Source organism: Corvus cornix, chromosome 1A (assembly GCF_000738735.6).
Source record: "Corvus cornix cornix isolate S_Up_H32 chromosome 1A, ASM73873v5, whole genome shotgun sequence".
Lineage (NCBI taxonomy): Eukaryota > Metazoa > Chordata > Aves > Passeriformes > Corvidae > Corvus > Corvus cornix.
Genome location: NC_047057.1, coordinates 27,516,384 through 27,538,123, shown reverse-complemented (window position 1 = coordinate 27,538,123; position 21,740 = coordinate 27,516,384). Strand labels below are relative to the sequence as shown.

General features: G+C 39.2%; 2 protein-coding genes across 5 annotated transcripts; one reads left to right on the top strand and one right to left on the bottom strand.

Annotated features, from left to right (window-relative positions):
• Positions 1–906: 906 nt before the first annotated feature.
• Positions 907–10,935, bottom strand: THAP5 (THAP domain containing 5). Of its 3 annotated transcripts, XM_019279924.3 has the most exons (4): positions 10,795–10,935; positions 9,989–10,117; positions 7,185–7,374; positions 907–3,883 (listed from the first exon to the last, which is right to left on the bottom strand). In XM_019279924.3, the coding sequence occupies exons 1-4, from the start codon at positions 10,875–10,877 to the stop codon at positions 2,957–2,959; spliced, it is 1,329 nt and encodes a 442-aa protein (XP_019135469.3). In that variant the 5' UTR covers positions 10,878–10,935; the 3' UTR covers positions 907–2,956. The 3 variants fall into 3 exon arrangements, with proteins under 3 accessions (XP_019135469.3, XP_010411854.3, XP_019135470.3); XM_010413552.4 differs by lacking the exon at positions 9,989–10,117; XM_019279925.3 differs by lacking the exon at positions 9,989–10,117 and having other exon boundaries at positions 10,765–10,822.
• Positions 10,936–11,078: 143 nt separating this feature from the next.
• On the top strand, positions 11,079–19,659 carry DNAJB9 (DnaJ heat shock protein family (Hsp40) member B9). 2 transcript variants are annotated; one of them, XM_039571185.1, is made up of 3 exons: positions 11,079–11,167; positions 14,096–14,323; positions 16,124–19,659. In XM_039571185.1, exons 2-3 carry the CDS (start codon positions 14,107–14,109, stop codon positions 16,552–16,554), a joined length of 648 nt encoding a protein of 215 aa, XP_039427119.1. In that variant the 5' UTR covers positions 11,079–11,167; positions 14,096–14,106; the 3' UTR covers positions 16,555–19,659. The 2 variants fall into 2 exon arrangements, with proteins under 2 accessions (XP_039427119.1, XP_039427120.1); XM_039571186.1 differs by having other exon boundaries at positions 11,111–11,133.
• The last annotated feature ends 2,081 nt before the right edge of the window (positions 19,660–21,740 follow it).

Genomic DNA, 21,740 nt, shown 5'->3' with positions numbered 1-21,740 from the left:
CATCTAATTCAGAGGGGTTTGTTGATCCTCAACAAGCTATTTCTCCTCCCTTGTAATAATTAGCCCGCATAATTCAGGGTTAATGTATAATTGAAGCAAAGGACCCAGACATCTTGTCCTGCCAGCAGCAACAGCCATTTATAATACAATGATAAGTATTTTTAAATAAATACATCCACCCTGGGCCTATTAGTCCAAAACGCACTCTGGAAGGAAGTTTGTAGACTTAGTGAGAGGCTTGTAGAGTTGCTGAGTCTTTCTGCTATAACCTAGGACTGGGATGGAGTTCATTGCCCTGCAGCAGCGCTCACAGAGCTGTGCTGTGCACTGGTAGCTGGAAAGGTGCTGATAACACACCAGCCCTGTGGCTGCAGCTGAGCAGCACAGCATCAGCACTGTCTCTCCATCTTCCTGGCTGTGGGTGGGCAAGATCCCGGGAGGGGAAGCAGCCAGGACAGCTGACCCACATGTGCCAAAGGGATATTCCATACCATAGGGGGTCAGCTCAGATACAAAAGCTAAGGGAAGGAAGAGGAAGGGGGGGAACTGGTTATTTACAATACTTGCCTTTGGGTGCAACTGCTATGTGTGCGGAAGCGCTGCTTCCCGGGAAGTGGCTGAATGTCATTGCCAATGTGAAGTAGAGAATTAACCCTTCTTTTTCCTTCTCTTTGCTTGTGTGCGTGCAAACTTTCACTTTTGCTTTAGTAAACTGCCTTATCTCAACCTGAGAGTTGCTTTCCATTTTATTTTCTCTCCCCTGTCCAGCTGGGAAGGGGAGTGATAAAGCAGCTTGGTGGGCACCTGGCATCCAACCAAAGTCAACCCATGTAAGTCCCAAGAAACTCTGTAAAAGAAAGGAAAATTGAACATTTGTGTTCTTTCCCCCACATTTAAAGAACTCTATGCCACAAACAATATTCTCAATTTTAATACCGTAAGCTCTTAGTAAAAGCAAAAATATATCAGCAATGCAAATCCCATGTTAAACCCTCCATATTTTTTTGGGGAACAGAGCTTTGCTGAGACAACAGCTTATAGAGTTGCAACTCTTTTGCCATGTCTGAGCCGTCACTGCCATTCAAGGCCTACAGTGGACTTTTTAAATGGTTGTCAGTCTTAAAATATACAGCATTAGCAGAGGACTTGTAGTACATTAATGAAATTCCTAAAATTGCCAAATCATTTAGCAATTTCATCTAGCATTTTGTAAATCACTTTGAAAGATCTCTTACTTGGTAAAACATTACAAAATTTGCAGTTCAGAGAGACCACCTGTTCACAAGGCTGGATCAGATATGGCAGCAATATTTCTACAGGATACAGGACACCCCTGGTGATTTCACAGCACACAAGGCAGAACAGGCATGTTCTCTTATTCCAGGGAGAGCAAAATGAGTGGGTCACAAAGACCTGGTAAATAACTCATCATATTATAAGTCACCTTTATGTCCTTTACCAATTTTACCAAGTAGAGCCTGTGCTGAAACTCTGAAAGAAGTTAATGAGTTGAAGGACAAAGCAAGCCTAATCCAGTGGCTATTAATGCAGACCAACTTCCTACAGCTCAGTGCTTTAGCAGCCCAACTTCTGCACTTCAAGACATACCAAGTCTCAAAAATTTTCTGAAATTTGTTTGTAACTTTAGTTATCTAGCTGGAGGCCAGCTTTGTAACTAGTGTTAATTGATTCTCAATTCCTTATGAAAAGATTACCAGAACAGTTTAGAAAGAGTGTAAAAGAGAATAACATTGCAAAGGAACCCATTTGCTCTGGTCCTAGACTGAACTTGTGGCAGTGAGGATGACACACTTTTAAATAAAGAAACACACATCCTCAAGTAATCTAATTGCTGTAGAATATAGTGTACTAGAATAGTTCAGCTGGAAGGGGTGTAACAAGGATCACCTAGCACACCTATGATGTCCAGTCAGGGACCAGATGATCTAAGACTTTTTCACTGTACTAGAGTGTACAACAAACCAGATCCAAAGGGTGGCACACTGACAGAATAAAGTATTCAGCAAATTAATTTCCCTCAAAATGAACTACAATATGTGTCTGCTGTACTGATAACCCATGCGCTAGAAACAGTTAATAAAAGCAGTAAAGGGGAGTAATTTTCTAGTTTTGTAATTCTATTTCTTGCATAGTAAAATTCCGCCACGTTCTCCTGTTTTCACTAGCAATCTGTTCTGCAGAACATTATTTTCTTCAGTGTATTATTAAGAGTATAAGCGTTACCGAGCTATAGGCTGTGAGGATCAATGCAGACAGCACTCACTAATTAGTTAGAGCTTTCCCTTTTAACTAACGAGCAAAAACATCTGTGTTTAAGATCGCTTTCCACTTGAGCTGAATCATTTAAAAAAAAAAAGAGATGGGCCTGTCCACTGGAGCAATATTCTTAAGAGAGTTTTTGTTTCTAGAAACAAATGAAAGAAAGCACTTTTTATGTAGAAACAATTTTAATAAGATCAAAGCATACAAAAAACCATCAGAACAAATGTTAGATGAACAGAAAACTAAAGAGCAGTGGTTATCTCACTGGACAATGCATATATATATATATATATATGTATATATATATATATATATATAAAATTGTTCATCTTATATGCTTATTCTACATTCTACTGCTGCCCCAAATGCAGGTGTTTCATGTTTCAGAGAAGCCTGCAGCTAAGAAAGGGTTAACTTACCTTTTACTAACTTGATTCATACATTTAAACGAACTTCTCCCGATTTAGTTTTTTTTTAATCTTACTTGCAAGTCACGTTTTATAGACAACATTCTACCACTTAGCTTTGGCTGATGTAACATTTTAAAGAATATTTGCTATTCACACAATTAGCATTAGATGTTTAAAACACCATGACTGGAAAAAAGTTAATTTGTCCAAAAGTACAGCCAAAGAGGCTAACAAGATATTTTAGAACCATCAATTGAAAGCCTTTACTGTATCATAGTCACTTCAAGTGTTGTAAAGCAGTTTTCTACCATCTTCAGCTTCTCTTCAGAAAGCAGGTTTTCTTGCTTCAATTGTCCAATAAGGGCTTCCAAGGACCTGAGTCTCCCCAAAGTTTTTACCTCCTGCATTTCAAGTAAAGTTACCTTAGAGTGAAGTTTTGAAATTTTTTGCCAAAGGTGATCTCTGTCTATGTCTTGTCTGCAGTATGAATGCTCAGTCTGCAATATTTCATTTCCACCATATTCAATCAATTCTGTCTCCTCTCTGTCAAGAAACTCTTCCTCAAGAGGCAGGAAAGAACTATTTACTCTTTCAGGCTCTTCTGGACTCTCAGCTGGCATAATAATAGCAATGACAGACTCTTCACTTCCACTGAACTGTTCAATAGTTTGTGTGACAGTACTCAGTAAAACTGCATCTTCACTTGTCTGCACTTCACCAGAACAGACCATGTGAGGGACAGAATTTTCAACTGCATAGTCAGTAACCGACCCTAAAGCATTGTTCAGAGATGAATTCAAGTACTCAGGGTCTGTAAATTGCAGGACTGTAGCTGTACAACTTCCTGGATCCTCTACAGAAGTATGAACACTGGGAGCTTCCATGCTCTGGACTGCTGCTGCCATTAAAACAGGATTAGGCTGATGTACATACTGCTTAGATGAACTCTCAAGAATGACACTGTCTGCCTGAAAGCTGCTTTCATTTTGAAGTTGCAGGTTTTGAATTTGCAAAGGTTTACTCAATGCAGTTGAGCAAACTACTTCTGCTTTTTCCTCTACATTTTGCGCAATTACAGGATTTTTCTTTGGTGTACAAGGTTCAAGTGGTACAGATGCTTTCTCTGACACTACATTTGTTCCTTCCTGGTCTTCTTTCTGTTGTGGACTGTTCTGAGACGAATCTTTTTCCTAGAGGAGAAATAAAAAGTAAAAAAAGAAAATCACTACCTTGTAACAAGAAAATCACTGAGCATAAAAAAATTAGGCAAATCTCATTTCATAGTATGGTACTGCATAAGGACTAACTTAGATGAGCACTGTTTAAAAATTACATCAGAAGCCCAAGAATTCATGTAAGCATCTTCCACAACTTTGCTTCAGGTCCTAAATATTAAAATACTATTTTAAAGCTCTAAAGACAATAATAATGTTTGTTTTTTTAGGGCTTTTTTTTTTTTTGGTCTTATTGTGGTTTGGGGTTTCTTATTTGTTTTACTGTGGGTTTTTTTCAAACTCTATGGAATTTGGACTGTTTTACAAAAGATACAGTAATTTTAAATGCACTTGAAGAGAAGTGGTTACACAAAGACTAGCCAGCATCTTCTATTACCACCTGAAACACTGTGTTAAATATATGTCGATTAAATGTACACAGTACAAGGTTCTTGCATTAAAGATTATTGTAAACCAGCAATTCAATTCTGACAACAAAACTTCACAATTTATAAAAATGGAGAACCTTTTTTTTTTGAGAGATAGAAATCTTAGCAGAAAAATGTTAACAGGACTTTAAACAGAAGTTGATACTGAAAGAGAGACAATTTGAAGCTTATCCTTTTATAACCACTTTCTTTTCCCTTCCTTCACATAAACTACACCACCACATGATTACATTTAAGATCAATACACAAATGAGCTTTTATATATGTTGGTCAGTGAAACAAAAACTACAAAAATAATGGGTGTCTTATTTTTTTTTTCTAGTAGATCTGATTATGAAAAGACCAATCTGAAGAATTTTAACTCATGTAAAACTGCGTACATGTTTAGCCTGGGAACTAAAAGACAAAACAAAAAACCACACAGAACAAAGAAACGGAAAAATATTCAATTTTAACTTTGATAATTAAATATAGGCCAGGCAAAAAACCCAGCCCAACCAAATCAACCATCCATCAAAAAAAACCCCCACCTCACCAAATCAACAAAAAAGACAGCAAAGGGGGGAAAAGAAAGAAAAAGCAAAAAAGAGTCCAGGCTGAAAAAATGTATTACAATGAAAAAGATAATTTCAAAGTGCATGTTCCTAAAAGTATGTATGTAGTCCAAAGTATCCTAAGTACATTGAACTTTGCAATACAGTTTTATATGAAACTTCAAAGGGCAGAAAAATTTATACAGAAGTAGCATTCATTTGGTTACCTTTACTTTTTCAAAGACAATACTTAACATCATGTCAATCTTAGGGATTTTGTGAAAATGAAGCATATCCCTTTCTTTGTTCTATCAGCAGCTGAGAAAGACTTTCTCAGACTATGTATTTTAACCAGATAAATCTCTTACAGAACACATTAGGCAAATGTTCTCTAAATCCTCTCCTAACAGAACAGTTCAAGGAAATGCACCAAAACAAGTCTCAGGATAGTTGCTTAAAGGAAGACTCATACTTCCACTGAAAAGCCTCCTTGTCTATCAGTCCCTGCCCTCACACTCAGGTGAATATTCAAATAAAAACCCTTGCAAGCTAATGTAGAATGGTTACTGATATTGAAACACTGGCAACTATCACTACTCTTGAGCCACAAACATTCTTTATTTAGAAGAAGAAACAGAATGAAATGTTGTATGAAGAATCATTAAGCATTTCTGGGAAGACATCTTTCACTTCCTCAGTAATATATACGGCAAGGTGGTGGTGAGCAATATGCAAATACTACAATTCTTTGCTCTCAGTTTCCAAAGGCAGTTTGGGGCCTCAGCTTCTTGTTCCTCTACATTAAGTCAGGAACACACTAACCAGAAATTCTTCCCCAAAATAAGAACTCTTTCCCATATATTTCTGAATACTCAGTCTATGTAGAAAGTTAAGGTTTGGGAAAAGTAAGAGAACCAGAGGTCAAGTCAAAAGATACTGTTGATCTGCGGAGGTGGTCATTGAAAGCATATGACTTGATGTTTAGAAAAGTGCAGTGAGAAGAAAGTAATGCCAGAGAGAGAAGTGAGACCCCAGGAAAACAAGTTCACAGTTCACAGATACAAAGCACTGGCACCTCTTTTCTTTTGATAGCAGGAAAATAATGGATGTATTAAAAATAAGCATAGAATATTACTTTTCCAAACTGGATAAATCTATCTGGGATTTTTCAGATATACGTTGCTGATGCCAAAAGAATTTAGAGAAGCTATTGGTATGTTCTTGGCAACACAAATGCATAAGAACTTTGTTACCTTTGTAACTCTACTGTCCACCTTTGTACGTGTACTATGACTGGTGTATGGTCACATGCAAATCAAGAGAGAATGAGGAGGCGGATAAACAACAACTTTTCTTTGGGATCAAAACACCCAGCTTATCTGTAACAGCACAGAAGCATGGGGCAGCAAAGTCCAGTTCCAAAGCTACACCTGTCTGTTACAATAGCACCACAAGAATGTGAGGGATATATTGAACCAGGGCAGGGCGGCTTAAAGGAAAGATGTTTCTTGCTAAATTACTACTGCCACAACTTGCAAGATTTTCTGTTTTTGTATTTGAGAGATCTATCAAGATTACTTTTCACTCCACAGAGTCAAAAGAGGTTAGACAACAACTGCAGCTGTCCCAGAAGACAGAGTACTTCATGACTAAAAATGAATTGTTTTGTAAAATTAATTAGCCACATATTTCAGTTTCACCAATTTAGCTTTAAATCCAGTCCTTCCATTCCTCCCACCTCCCACATGATGATCCAGTGGAAGATAATTACATGCTAGAAGAGAACTAGCATATGTTTGATCAAGACTAGGTGCCTGTGTAGGACAGTATTTTTATGTAACCAACAGTGAAAGCCTGTGAAAAACAGGATGGACTAGTCTTTGTAGGGTATCTTTGGCAGCCTACAGTCCTGAGTCTTAGGTTAAAGGTTAGCGACAGTTTGAAACTAATATATTCCAAAGCCTGTATTTCTGTAAATAAAAGACTGTAAAAGAATATTAAGAGTAATTGCATAGGAAAAAAAACTTAGAATCATAAGATTCTCATAAGAAATTTAAAATTTTCTATAGTAAATGCTTCTGTAATTTCCAATTAAAAAAAGATACTGAACCGCCTCTCAAAGTATGGGAAGTTCTTCTTCCTTTACATTATGGAACCACATACCTGTTTTGATGGACAGGAATTCTATTTTTTAAATAAAACTATGATTATATTACAGACAATTAGAAGATCTGTATTACATCAGTAGTTGGTAAGCTTTGTACTACAAAAGAAAAAATGATAGAAATAGATTACCTCACCATCTGGGGAAGAGAAAATAGTTGGCACAGCAGTATGTTTCAAGTACCGTATCCCCCATCGCACATCCAGGGAATCAGGGGTGAAATGATCACTGCAGAGGAGCTGGTGCTTACTTGGAGTCCATGAATCTCGCTTCATATTCCGCAACCATTTCTCAAGTCTCTCTTTATCATGAAGTGGAAATCTTTTTAAAGTTGAAAAGACAAACAAGAACATATACAAAACCCCATGTTATTGTTGTCTTTGTTTTAAATAAGAATATCTCATTGTTACTTACAAGGTATCCTTCCCTTAGAAAAAGATTAAAATAATCCTTTTTCAAAAATTTTAAATATTAAATTCTAATCTGGATGTCATGTACATGTCAATCCAATCATTATCCAAATTATTTCTAGTTGGGTATTTACTCTGGAGTTCAGAAGCAGAATTTCTGATTGCTGCTAGCCAAGGGTTTCAGAATGCATGGCCAAGATGTTTTGAAAGGTTTGATCCTACAACACTTGCTCAGAAAGCAGTTCTGCTGAAGGGAGATGAAATACTGATGCATAATTTAAAGAAAGTTAAGACTGGCCCTCATTCTATTAATAGTATTTCTAGGGCTTATTTGTCTTCCTAGACACAACTAGTATTTTCTGTTATAGAGTACCTCCTAATAAATGCCCCTCTTTGGATTATCAGATGATTTGGCAATGTGAATATTTCCAATACAGGATTTAAATTTTGTTCAAAAAGTAAACGCACGCAGATGCAAAGCATTTCCGTATCTTGTGTTTCAGCAATTAAGCTTTTTCGCAGCTTTAGGAGCCCACATCATGTTTTATAATTTAAAATGAACTTTTCAATCATTTAACCTACCTGAAAATGATGAGTATACACTTTCATAGAATAAAAACCTGATTTTGAAAATACATTCAAATGGTCAGACAAATTACATCGGAAAGAGAAATAAATTAAAGGGAAAGTGTGTGAAGATCTCTAATTTACTTAATGAATCGGAATACACAAATTAAAGCGAAATTAAAGGCTTATTATGATGCAAGCACAGTCAAGCAGTGATGGTAACAGGAATATGAACATTCAGACCACTCTTGTCTCTCACCTCGTCTCAGACAGGTATCAGGGTATTTGAAATGCGCTTCTATATTTCTCTGGAGCACATCAATTTTATTTTAACTCTAGCATATAACCACATACGATACATAAACCATAAGTTGAATTCTGAGCATTGTTAAGTGACTACTGTTCAGAAAACAATATTCCTGAGAATCATGAACAGTAATAATTACAAAAAGAAAATCTGTTTTTGTGATCCCACCCCCAAATCCCTGAAGCTGCAGGTTTCCTCTAAAAGACACACATAGCAATGACTCTTACACAGGCCCTGTGTTCCAAAACTGCAAACTCAGGTGATTTTGAGAGCAAGATGGCTGAAATTTACAGCATAAAGATGGATGTCTTTACCCCTTCCCCAATCTTTTGAATTTGTTGCCATGTAAGTCTTCAAATTACCAAGGAAACAGAGCAAGCTTTTGCAGCATCCAGCTCTGAATATCTGCAGGATGCAAGGAATAATGCTGGTAAGAACAAAATAACCTTTGAAGGACAAGTTAGAGGTTGAGGCTTTTCAAATCCTGTCTGCTTAGATCATGTACACCCAATGGCAGCATTGCATGTATGACAGAGCATGCTCCTCGAGTAACACAGCTTAGCCGGGGTGTGACTAAAGAGGTCCAAAAAAGTCTCTCAGGAAGATGATGGCTTCCTTTCATTGAAGATCATCTCACCAATCACACCCTCTCCAAGGCCTTGAGAACACTTGCTCTCACTGCAGTTACCCTCACAACACAGGACCCATTGCTCTACCTGGATTCAGCCAGTTTCAGATGGAAAACAAAATAATCTGTAGCAAGAGACAGAGAAGGGTCTGATAGTGAAAGTTATTATTTTAGCTTAAGGGCAACTTTGCTAAAACTTGCTCATGTTTCAACACTCCCTTACTCATCAACAGAATCTGTTCTCTGGTGCAAACAAGTCACAAAAAAAGGGGAAATGGAAAGAGGAAGTGGACAGAATTTATTTAGCAGCTGCTATCACTACACAAGTCCTAGAAGTGAAGAAATAAAGAAGGGCATTTATGCCAGTTGAGATTAGGTGACAAAAGATTTGGAAGGGGCTCAGACCCCAATCACAGAGCAGCAGAGGACTTCTTCGGTGGTGGTAAGAGGCAAGGGAATAAAACTTGCAATTCATGTCAGTAGTAGTCGCTAATATAGGGCAAAAGAAATCTATAAATCAAATCTCAGCACCCCTTCTATAGGAGCATGATACTCAGAATGCAGCACAACTCAAAGGCTAGATAAAACAGCTATGTTTTGGCAATCATGTCCATACTGATGCCATATATTTGAATACAAACATGTCTCAGTGCCCAAACTTGTTTTGATTATCTATGTGGCAATCACGCTCTCTAAAGCATAAGGGAAAAGAAATTATTTTCCTGATTGTTTTATGATACATTCCATATTAGAAATGGGGCAGGGAAATAAGCTTTCCTTCAATCTAAAATAAAATTTCTTTCAAAGCAGTCTTCCTGCGGGTCTTCCTACACAGCCTTCCTGATCTTGGAATAACTATGGCTACTCAGAAACTGAAAGAAAACTTAGTTTGAGGTATAAATTTTACCAAAACAGATTTTGAGGCTAATTGTGAAATCTATTTTTCAAATTCTTCTTAAATTGCTTCTGTTAACAAACGGTTCCATACTATTATTCTACACACATACGTTAATATTTAGTTACCTGCACCGTGCTTCCCTCAGGATTGTGAAATACTGTTTATAATTCAGCATCCTGGGAAGCGACAGCCATGTAACCACAACAGTCCAGAGGTTACCGCAGGCCTGGGATGGCGACTGATCCACGCAGTGTCTGGACAGGACAGAGCAGCCACCATAAACTCTGTTTTGGCAACCAAGCTAGCTAGGTTCCAGCTAACTCCAGCTAACTCCAAACAACCAGCAATATCTCTGTTCACAGTGCAGGAAAGGTAATAATTCTAGTGGGAAAGTTTAATTTTAAGGAATCAATATATGTTTACTTTCGTACTCTTCCAGGCCCTTCACCTGGCATGTAAGATGTCATACACAAGACACTTCACCATTAAGCCAAAGGCTCCACTACTGCCTGCCCTGCTAGAACGTGCCTTCCATAAAGGCAGCAGCAAAACAGAGTCAGAAGTGCAAATTTTGTTTTTTTAGTCGAATTTCCTTACTCTTCACTCCACAGACCCTCGGCACCTATTCCAAAGTCCTAGAACGCAGCCGTAACATCGCCCCCTCCCCCAAGTTCCGTCCGTCTTGTGCGAGGGACGGTGTGTGTGATTACGTCCCAGCTGTCCACTCTTTATTCCCTACGCCTTCCCTTCCCCCAGGGGGGTCAGAGTTATTTCCCTCAAGCCTCCCAGGACCAGGCGGGGTTCCAAGGCGACCACCAGCGTGGCCGACCCGTGGCGTTAAGTCTTTCGGCCATTTACTTCGGCGGTGGGGCTCACTACCATCCCCACGGCCGGCGCTCACCCAGACCTGCCCCGCTCCGCGGTCACTCACGGGTAGAAGCTGAGCTTGCGCTGGTCCCTGGAGCTCTGGCCACCGCGGTTCTTGCAGTGGGTAGCGGCGCAGTACCGCGGCATGGCGGCCACCCAGGGCCGCACGGACACGGCCAGGCGGGGCCGGGCGGGGGCGGCACCCACCCCCCCCCCCCTCACAGCGCCCCCAGCGGCGGGTGGCGGCGGCGCCGCGGGTGCGACCTCCCGCGTGCACCGCATCACGTGGGCCCGGGCGGCCAATGGCGCAGCGCTTCGTGTAGGAGCGCGGGGGCCGGACGGCGCGAGCGCCGGGCGCGGGCGGGTGGCGGCGGCGCTGAGGGGCGGCGGGGCTGGCGCTGAGGTGGGGACGGGCGGAGAAGGACCGCGGCCGCTGGGTGAGGGTTCGGGGGAAGTGGAGGTTGCTGAAGTGGGTGAAGCGAAGCTGAACGCGGAGGGGTGGGGGAGGTCGCGGGGGCGCTTGGAAGCTTGGGGGGCAGCGTGGGAAACTGGGGGTGGAGGGTGGGGCGGGGGCACTGGGGCTCGGTCCGGGGAATTTATTTGGAATTTGGGCGTCTCTGGGCCAGGCTGCGGTGGTGTTTCCGAGCCTAGCCGTTTTTGAGGTGGGACGGCGTCGCTCAGTGTGGCTGTTCGCGGTTGCCCAGCTCTGGCCCGGCCCCGCCCTATGGTGCAGTCCGGCTCCAGGCAGGTCTTCAGGGGTCTGGATAGGCAGGGCGATGCCAGGATGACTCCTTCGTTTCCATGTGCTCCAGGGCAAGATTCAGGAACCTTCTCCTGTATTTGCTTTCGAGTCAGTGTAGGAGAGGCCAAGACAAGTCCCTCAGTTTGACAGACTTGCCTGTTAGCTTCTTGAGGACTGGGAGACTTGCTTGTTCATCGGATTAGTCGTGATAAGAGAAGCAAGGGAAGACTTTGGTAGCTTTATTACTATTAGTAAATTGTTTGCAGAAATAATTATAGGACGTGAACATTCCACAGGTTAGTGTATAGCAGTTCTGTAATCAGAGCAGTAGCAGAACAGCAGTGATACCGTGGGTTCTCTGAGTATGTGAGACTTTGAATATAAGCATTTATCCAAGATTTTGGTTAATTACTTTCAAAGAAGGATGGAATTAGGGTATTTATATGACAAGGTGAAGTAGCTTCTTATTTTCTGTATGTGACAGATTTTATTCTAGGTACATCATCCTCAAACATCCCTTCATTGAGTAGCTATTGATAAATGTTCATAAACTGTTGAAGAATTGATTGTTACCACCTCTGCAGTACTTGGGATAAACATCAGACAGTGCACTTTTTGTCCGAAGGTGAATAGTAGTTGAGATCTGTAACTGCTCACCCAACAGAGTTAAATCGTTATTATGTGGCATAAGGTCTCTAACATTATTGACAGATGTACCTAAATAAAGTGTAGCTCTTCAAAATTATTGGAAGAATTCTGGAATGTGGTTTAAGTAGCTGCTACAGTGCAAAGCCTGGAAAGTGCAGCTTACCTGTCCCTTTTTGATTGAGAAACCGAGGGTGAAGAGACACAAGTAAAATAAGTATTTAAAAGAGACTTTATTTTGAAAAGGATTGTAAAAATAGTTAGGATGTGTGTAGTTCTTAGTGCCCAAGTTGTAAAATTCCAGGTTAGTGAAGTGGTGAGAGAGGATATGTGAGAAAATCTTGTACTAAAAATATGTCTGATATCGTGCATGAAGAATACTGGAAAGAACCGTGCATTTGGTATCTAAGTGCGCTGATCAAAATACAATTTGTTTCAACTGCTGCCCCTTAACACTTGATATCATGCAGGCTGCTGGCCAAATAAATGCTTAAGAGGGCATGGGTAGATTAATCTCGCAAGCCTTTTGCTCTTGATTCACAGCATTCATTTACCTATTAGAAACTGTATTCTTTTTTCCATTTTTGGTTCTTGCATTTTTATTTTGTTTAGAGGATATTGATTTTCAGGTAAATGCTTAATTTTCTTATGTATCAGATATTCAAAGGTTTTGCATTCTGCCTGACAAATATTGGGTCCCATGCTGGCTAGTAGAAGTATTTTAACTTTAATGGTGCTCAGACTGTAAATTTATTTATTCAACTTTCAGGAAAGTAACACCAGTTATCTCTGAGTTGTTCTTGTGTTACATTCAAATCAGTGTAATCTGGTGGGGGGGGACACGTTATGTCTGGAGTGTTCAGGGCCTTGTTGTACATCCTTCTGGTCAGGTGTCAGCCAGCATTCTGTCCTGTAACATTTGCCTTTCTGCAGTCTGTGTTTTAAATATGATATGCACAGGCATATTATCTGCTCTCACCTTCTAGTAGGAACAGCTCACCCCGTCCTTCATGCAAATCATGAGACATCATGTGGCTATGTGGAACTGTTTTTTTAAATCATTTATATATGCCACAGTTTTTCCCTAAGTTCTCACATAGTTGTTTCAAAATACGTCTTTTTGACAGATGCATTGTTGAAAAAAGTTAAAGCTTTTAATTATTGTTGAAGCTGCTTGTCTTTTATAAAATACTTTTCTTTTGCCTTTAGTTCTAACGCTGAGGGTTTCATATGTAAACCTTTCTATGCAGTGGTATTTATTAGATGAATTATTTGATATCAAAGAAATGGTAGGTGTTTTTCTTTATAATGCAATCTGATATGCAGATGAGCTAAGCCAGCCCATTGTTAAATAAAGGAAAATGTGCTTTACTTGTCTGAACTCTGGAAATGAATGATTTACTCTTTATCATGTTCACCTTAGGTTGGTTAAATGAGCTGAAGCTGAGCACGAGTGTTTAATAGTCTTGTCTTCCTGCGTCTCACAGTCATCTCTAGGCCAGTTGTGTTTTCAGGCTCCTGTTGTTGCACCAGCTAATCAGTGAACTTGTCTTCCAGTAGAGAGTCAGTTTTTGCAGCCTGTGCTTAATTTAGAGTTGCTGTGTTTATGGTCCTAGAACTCAAGGATTAATGTGAAGCTAGTTCAGCTATGGCAGCATGAAATATTTGATGCAATGAAATATGCTGTGTATTTACTTTCACAGCTTTGTATGACAATGATCAGTTAAGTGTAAAACAAAGATGAACACTAAAGTGGTTGTTACGCATGTGAAAAGTGAATCTGCAGTATTTTCACTTACATATTCTGTGAATATGAAAATAGCGTAATGGAGTTTGACGTGTGAAAAACAGTGCGCTTACAAGTCTGTCGTTGACTCCTGAAACATACTGGTCTTCCTCTGCCAGCTTACAGTTGTAACTAAGTTGTCGTGGAATGTAAAATAACTTGTTCTTCAAGTATATTTCCTTTTCTTTTTAGGAACTGGAGAAATGGCCACTACACAATCTGTCTTCACATTTGCTCTCTGCATTTTAATGATAACTGAATTAATACTGGCTACAGAGAGCTATTATGATATCTTAGGAGTTCCAAAAAATGCGTCTGACCGCCAGATTAAGAAGGCATTTCACAAGCTGGCTATGAAATACCACCCAGACAAAAATAAGAGTCCTGGTGCAGAAGCAAAATTTAGAGAAATTGCGGAAGGTAATATACACTAACTTTTGTCTTAATAATTTGATACATGTCTTTTATCTATGACCTAAGTGCATTCTGTTTTTACTCAATAAGAGGTATAAAGGTGGTTTTTTTTCTTAATTGTACTTATGTGCTGTCAAATGTCCAGCATCAAAATCTGACTTGTTTCTGTGTTCTTCCACATAGGAAGGCCTTTTACACAGTTGCATTTCTGCTTATTAGGCTTTTGGCATATTCCTGTTCTCACAAAAAATACTGGGTGGTAGGACAACTTTAGCCCTAGGAGGTTAATTGTTACCTTTTGATCTGTTTCATAAGATCCAGCTCAGGATTACTACCAGGGTATCAGGAGGGCATAACAGGAACCTTGCAGTAACTATGGGGAGATTATAAAAAAGCACGCAGCAGGGTGCTTCAGTGGTTCATGATGGGAGTGCAATAGACAACAGGTGCAAGAGGTTCAGGGTGGTTGTAAGGAAAGACTTTTTCACCTTGAGGATAATGGCTGGATTTGATGGTCTCAGAGATCTTTCCCAGTCTTAACAATTCTGTGATTCTATTCTACAGGCCAGTGTTAGAACAGATTGCTTAGAGAGGTTGTGCAGTCTCCAACCTTGGAGATGTTTCAAGAATGACTGGGTAAAGCTCTGACCAACCTAGTCTGATCTCATAACTGACCCTACCTTGAGCAGGAGATTAGAGTAGAGACTGAGATCATGTCTAACTTGAACTGTCCTGTGATCCTATGAATACATCACTTATAAGTATTTTGTGATAAAATGGTGCAAGTGGATAATCAAAACCAGAAAGACTCACTAAAAAATAAGGTATACCCGCTTCTATTCCCTGTAGACTCAGGTGTAACATCCATCTATTTGTGTAGTTCTCCTAGCTAAGCTAATATGGGATTTCTGGCTTTTACCTTCTTGTCTGCAGAAGAGTTATTTTGAAGGAAAGGTAGGTAGTAATATAATGAAAGGGAGGGACAGTCTTGTTAGATACTGCAATTCTTAGCACCTACTGCAGGAGGAATTAGGAACTCTAAGTGTTGAATTATATAGAATAATTACAAGTCTTTAACAGGTATGAAAATGAGTTTTTAAAATACTTAGTTATCAGAATGGGTATATTATCTATCAGAGTTTCTGCCTTGGAACACCAGTACCTGTAGTTCTAGACCAAAGATTGGAGGGAAATCTAATTTCATTTTGGGTATATCCAGTCACAAAATCTAGGTTTATTGCTGAACTTCTGAAAAATTGAGAATTGGCACATAGTGAAATTTCATTCCCTTTATCTGCTCGATGTTTATCTTGTTGCTTGGTTGTAACTGGTGTAGCTAGAACTTGCTGGCTGGCTGGCAAGTAGCTTTGCAGACATTGCCCTGTGTTCCTGTTACAGGAGTGCAGCAGATCCTTTGTCTGGTTAGGTAGAAATCCTAACTCATCCTTCTTCCTTCAGGCTTTCTGATGACCACCTCTCATCGTTATTTTCTTTCAGATCTAAACACTAATGTTTATTGGTAGTTGAACTGTGTTCTATTACATGTAATCTGTCTTCATAATATAGCTGTGTTTATTATTGTAAATAACTATGTTGAAGCATTTTATTTTAGTTTGGAGAAAGGTAAATAAACGTTGAGCTTGATTGGGCTTGAATCTTGAATGAAAGTCTTGCTGGAAATTTGTCTGGTTAAGGAAGAGTGGGAGAGAAAGCTGCTATTCTTTGTGTATTGTTTTCTTTTTTTCTGTTTTTTTTAAATGGAAATGAGCTGTAACTTTTTTTTTTTTTTTTTTTAAACATAAATAGCATACGAAACATTATCAGATGAGAATAAACGAAGAGAATATGATCAGTTTGGCCGTCATGGAGGACAAGGAAGTAATGGAAGCCCATTCCACCAGTCATTTAATTTCAACTTTGACGATCTGTTCAAAGACTTTGACCTATTTAGTCAAAACTCCCGGTCAAAAAAGCACTTTGAAAATCAATTCCGAAGTCATCGGGAGGCTCATAATCGGCAAAGACGTTCTTTCCAAGAGTTTTCTTTTGGAGGTGGACTGTTTGATGATGTGTTTGAAAATATGGAAAAAATGTTTTCATTCAGTGACTTTGAAAATGCACACAGACGTGCGATGCGAACTGATGCCAGGTTTCATGGATCCAGCAAGCACTGCAGGACTGTCACTCAGAGACGAGGAAACATGGTTACCACATATACTGACTGTTCTGGACAATAATGTTTCCTTTCCTCTAAACTTCTCTTCTTTTCTTCTTTTCTCAACATCTTCATAATCTTTCTTGGTTTTGTGCTAACATGGAAGAAATTCTCTGAACTGTATTTTCTAAAAAACACTTAAACTACTATAAAGAAGTTGTAGATGAAACTAATCTTCAGAATAGAAACAACATGGCTGTTGGGAAGTAAACGTGTCAACAACTACTTAGAATGGGAGAGAAATAATCTCGTGTGGCAGAAAAAATTATATATATTTCAGTGTAGTGAACACTTTCCCTAAATTTGAATACAAGATATATATATTTTCATTTCAGAAATGTAATATAATTTTTTTCATATATGCCAGTTCAGGACTGATTGAATTACTGGTGTATGGATTGAAGCAGAGGAGATACTTTAATTTTGAAGTGCTGCTTTTCTTTTAATTGTGTCTTTCCAAGTTTGCACTTGCAGTTTTTACCTGATACAGATTTACTGTGCAAATTAGATAATTTACAAAAATTAGCAGCAGAAATAGGACTTGCCTGGGTCTTTGTTACTCTCTCTAGCACTGCAAAAGTATTAGTAAAACCCTTACTTTTTGAAGTTGGAAAATAACAGGAGGGAATATGTTAAGATTGTGAGTGATGTAGGAATTAGTTTTATTTCTGACTAGCCTTTCATTGGCCTGAAAAGATCTGAGGATTTGAATAACCCTTGACTTATTTATGGGATATAGGGATATTTGTGTATGTAAGTGTGTGTGCACACAAAGTTTTTGTTTTGGTTTTTTTCCCCTCCTTCCACAATACAAATATCTGTCTTACAAGGTTTGGAAGAGCGCACCCAAAACACTCTTGTTTGATGCTTATTATATTACCATGTGTGCAGTGTACTTTTTCTAACTCACTTTATTGAACTAAAATACCCCTCTGAGATCTTAGGAACTTTGATAAGATAAGCTTGCCTACAGATTCGTGGATCTTCCTGAAAGGGTCTAAGTAGAAGATACAGTGTTTAGATTGACAGATGTATTACTGTCAGCAGGAATTTTTCAGCGTTGTGATTTGAAAGGTAAATTCTTAGCCTAATTACAGAGTAAGAGTGAAAATTACAATCCTTGTAGTCATCCAATGCCTTGTGGGGCTGGAAACTGCTAATAAGGACAGTGCAAATGGGTATTGATTTTAGCACCGTGGAAACCCACAACCAGTGTAAACTATTTAAAACTAAAAAGAAAGAAAAAAACTTCAGAAAATGCCCCACAGCAAAACCCCCAAATACTTTGGCTAATGTCAATCAAAAAGTTCTGTTGTAACTCTTTTAACTAGTAATACAGATTCAGTATGTTAAATTGGCTGTCCCTCTAGAATTGTAAGGTAAGATTTTACCTTTCAGGTTGATTGCTTGAGCGAAATAAGCATTTTAACTAGCAGTGTTCTAAATAGGCTTTGAGTTCCTAAAATCTTTCTTAGGAGATTTAACCCTTTGCTTCTTGGATGGGTATTGAAAGCTGCCTGTTTGCTAAGGAACTTTAGCCTTCCTCTTAAGGGTACGTATTACTGCTTGTTCAGTTTTCATTGGCTAATCCTTGGACTGTATAGTTGCGTTATATTAAATGCTTTTCCATGTTCTTCTTTATTTATTAATAGACTAATACCTCATATATGGTCTTTATAAAAAGCCAGTAATTTGTGCAACATTATCGGAATGTGCAATATTCTTATAGTAGGAAAAGTGCTGGATTGAGTGTGTTTGTTTTTTCACCCTTTTTCTCTGTAAGTAGATTTTTGTTTCTTCTGTATAATTAATATATGATTCAAGCAAAAGTTGTACTTCATGTAGATTTCTGCATTTATTTTCTTTAACAGACACCATTAGTCCTGTGCATGAATCAAACTATCTGCCCAATTCATAGCATATGGGCATCCAAGTGAACAAATTATTAACTTACAGTTATGAATTACTTTCACAAATATTAAGTATTACACATGAGAGTATTTGTGAATGTCCTTTAGTGGGAGGCAATTGCAGAAGTGGGATGCAAAGGTAAAATATTAATGTCTTTCTTAGTCTAGTGAATATTTTCTTTATTAAAAAATATAAATTGGAAACAGTAGAATGAGCAATTCACTTAGGTCCCTTCCCTAACTCTGAATTAGAGGAATGAAAGCTAAAATGAGCACTGTAAATTGTAGGAAACGAATTTCACCTCAAAAACTCAAGTCATTTAAATGACTGTGTAAGTTCACAATCTTTTGAGCTAAACTTCTAGGTGAAAATAAAGGTCCTAGCTGCTTCTAGGCTAGTTTCCCCTCTTTAAGAATGCTCTGAACTTAGTACAAAGTGTACTCATTTTCCTGATCTCTTTTAAGTGTAAGTATGAAACTGATAATAAAACCAATAGTGTTACTAGTTTTTTTTGGCTGATACACCTTAAAAAGACTTCTGCCTAGTCTATTTTAACTTGATTCCATATTATTTCTCTTAATTACTTGTCATGGGAAAAATAGCAAATGCTTCCCATTATTTCTGTGGCTTCTCCAAGTCACCTTTCTGCTTGTTTTTGTTGTTGATCCACAAAGGAAAGCTTGTCATGAGTATTGCAGAAACCAGTGTGTAGCTGTTCCTGTGATTTTTCTATGATGGGTTTGCTTTGAATAGACTTTAGCTGGGGAAATTCGGGCAGGCTTTCCTCAGCCAAGAGTCTTCACTTTCATGGCCCTCAGAACACAAGCTTGCAAAACGTGATGTGCTTCTCACTTATTTGGAGCTCTTGCACATTCTTTCCCTATTTATAGTGGTTGCTTCATGGCATGCTCTCCAGCAGAAGTCCTGGTATAACCTTATGACACCCCTCCCTGACTTCAGAGTTTCTTAAGTGCCATCTTTTATCTCTCATTAAATCTTTTTTGTTAGATAAGGGTGAAAAATAAAATCCTGAACAATTTTTTGAGAGTCATTTTTGTATATGTAACTCCAAATGATTTAGTTTTTTAAATTACCAAAAAAGTGGGGTTTTCATGTTTGTTTTTTTCCCATTATACTTTTGAAACACAGTATCTAGTGGAGGTAAAAGTACTGTAAGTTAATTAGAGTCTCATTACATTAAACATGTGAAAATTAATGGTGTGATGTGTCTTTTTTGGGGGTTTTTCCTTCAAGATACAGAGGGGAAACCAAATTGAAGTGGTTTATGTGGTGCTTGTTTTATGGAACGTTTTGACCACTGAATTTTCCCTGAATGAGATGATGGGGTTGGCAGGGAGAAGAGAGTGGGGCTGAAAAAAATTTAGTCAATTTTATCTGTTTTGTATTTTTTTGGAGATGTTGGGAATGGCCTGGAGTTTAGGTATTGTGCCTTTTAAACGAAGCAGATGAAAAAGCCTGTGCAAAAGGACTTTTTTTCTGAGAGGCAGGGGGTGTAAGAGCTGAAAGCTTCTGCGGGGAGCTGATGGGTCACTGCCTGTGCTCTGCCCTCCTGAGGTGTGTGAGAGACTATGGCCAGCACTTAGTGGCCTGGAGTGCCACAGGCAATCAGGTTCTGAAGCCAAGGTCAGGGTGCTGTTACGCTGATTCACGAGGCTGTGCTTGAAAGTTCTTGTTTTCTGGGTCTGATCTTTAAAAAGTGGAGGGTATGAAAATTTTGGGATTTGGTTTGTCTCATCTGGCAATTTAGAATCATCTTTCTTGGAACCCAAGCAAACTGGCGTCAATAACGCAAACTTAGATTTTGAGGACTAAATGTGTTGGCAACAATGTAAGATCTGCATTATATTTTTATGGTAGGAGTGTGGGGGTTTTTAAAATTATGTGTAAATTGACAACTCATTAGAAGTGTCTGTTGGACTTTAAAGCTGTGTGTAGAGTTTCTTGGCTGTGCCATGTGTGGGGCTCCTTTCAGAATAAAATGCTGTTCAGAGGATTGTTTGGCTCTGGCAGCTGTTGTGGTTGAGCCCGACTCATTTGCCCTCGGATAGTGAGTGATTCACACAGCCTTGCTGCTGGCTTCTGTCCTGTGGGCACCTGTTCCTTCAGGAATGGGCAGAGACCAGCTCTGTAAGAGGCCACTTAGCAGTTGTGATACCCATTGACTGTCAGTCACTCCTGGTATAAATCTGAATCAATTCTAGGTTATGGCTGTGCTTCATCTGTGATTCCAGTTTGTTGTTTTGAAAAGTTTTTGAAAACAACAAACTTTTTCAAAATCAAACAAAAAATAAACCCAGTAATAAAAACAATACTAAAACCCAACAAAACTGCTTTGAAGTGATGTACTCCAATGCTTAAGTTTTATTTGGGGCATGTTGTCTGTTATGCAGTGGTGCGTGGTACAACAGCACCTATTTTATGAACTACAGTAGCACTGAAATGAACGTTACTGCTTGTGTTGTTCCTGCTGAGGTTGCAGTTGCACCAAAAGGTGGTGTGGAGGTGCTCAGGTCCCTAGGGGTGGCTGCAGGATTCTGCCAAGGCTCTGAGACGCCAGCTGGAGAGATGGTAGACTGTCTTGTCCAAATAGTTGTTCTGGGACAGTCCATCAAGGAATGAACGTGCCCCTGGTTATCAACATATCTTTTTTGTATGTGTGCGTGGAGGTGGTTGTGCTGGGAGTTGTGTTGACTTGTGTTGCTGGTCTGTTGAGAATCTGAGTTGTGTGTTTCTCTAGGCTGGCAAAAACTGATGCACATCTCAAAGGCATCCATGAGGGGAGAGATGGGTCTGATGCATCTTTGCTCAGCCTGACACCTGAGCTCCAGCCATAGGCAACTGGGAAGGGGTGCTGGCAATTGGCTCAGTGGCGCTGGTGCGGTGGAACTATTGACCCCTGTTCATCAGTGGTGTTGGTATCTAGCTCTGTCAATAGCTTAAATCATGAACCTGTCTTAGGTGGGGCTGTAATGTCTCATATACTAAGCTGAAGAATTCTGGCCGGTGTACATATGGTAGCCAGAAGCACAAGCAGAGACTATTACTCCAGATAGTTATGCTGGATTTAGAGGAAACAGGAAACAGAAGTGCAGAATATTGAGTAATATACATCAAGGGACCCTGGGGCTATACCTGTGTTGCTGTCTTCTGAAGATTTTTCTAATTCCATATTGAATGCTCTTGTTAAGCAGCACTTCTTACTAAAATTTTATCTAGATATGAGAAAGAAAATGAATTTTTAGTGGTTACTTGTTGGATGTTACTGCCTTAATCTCT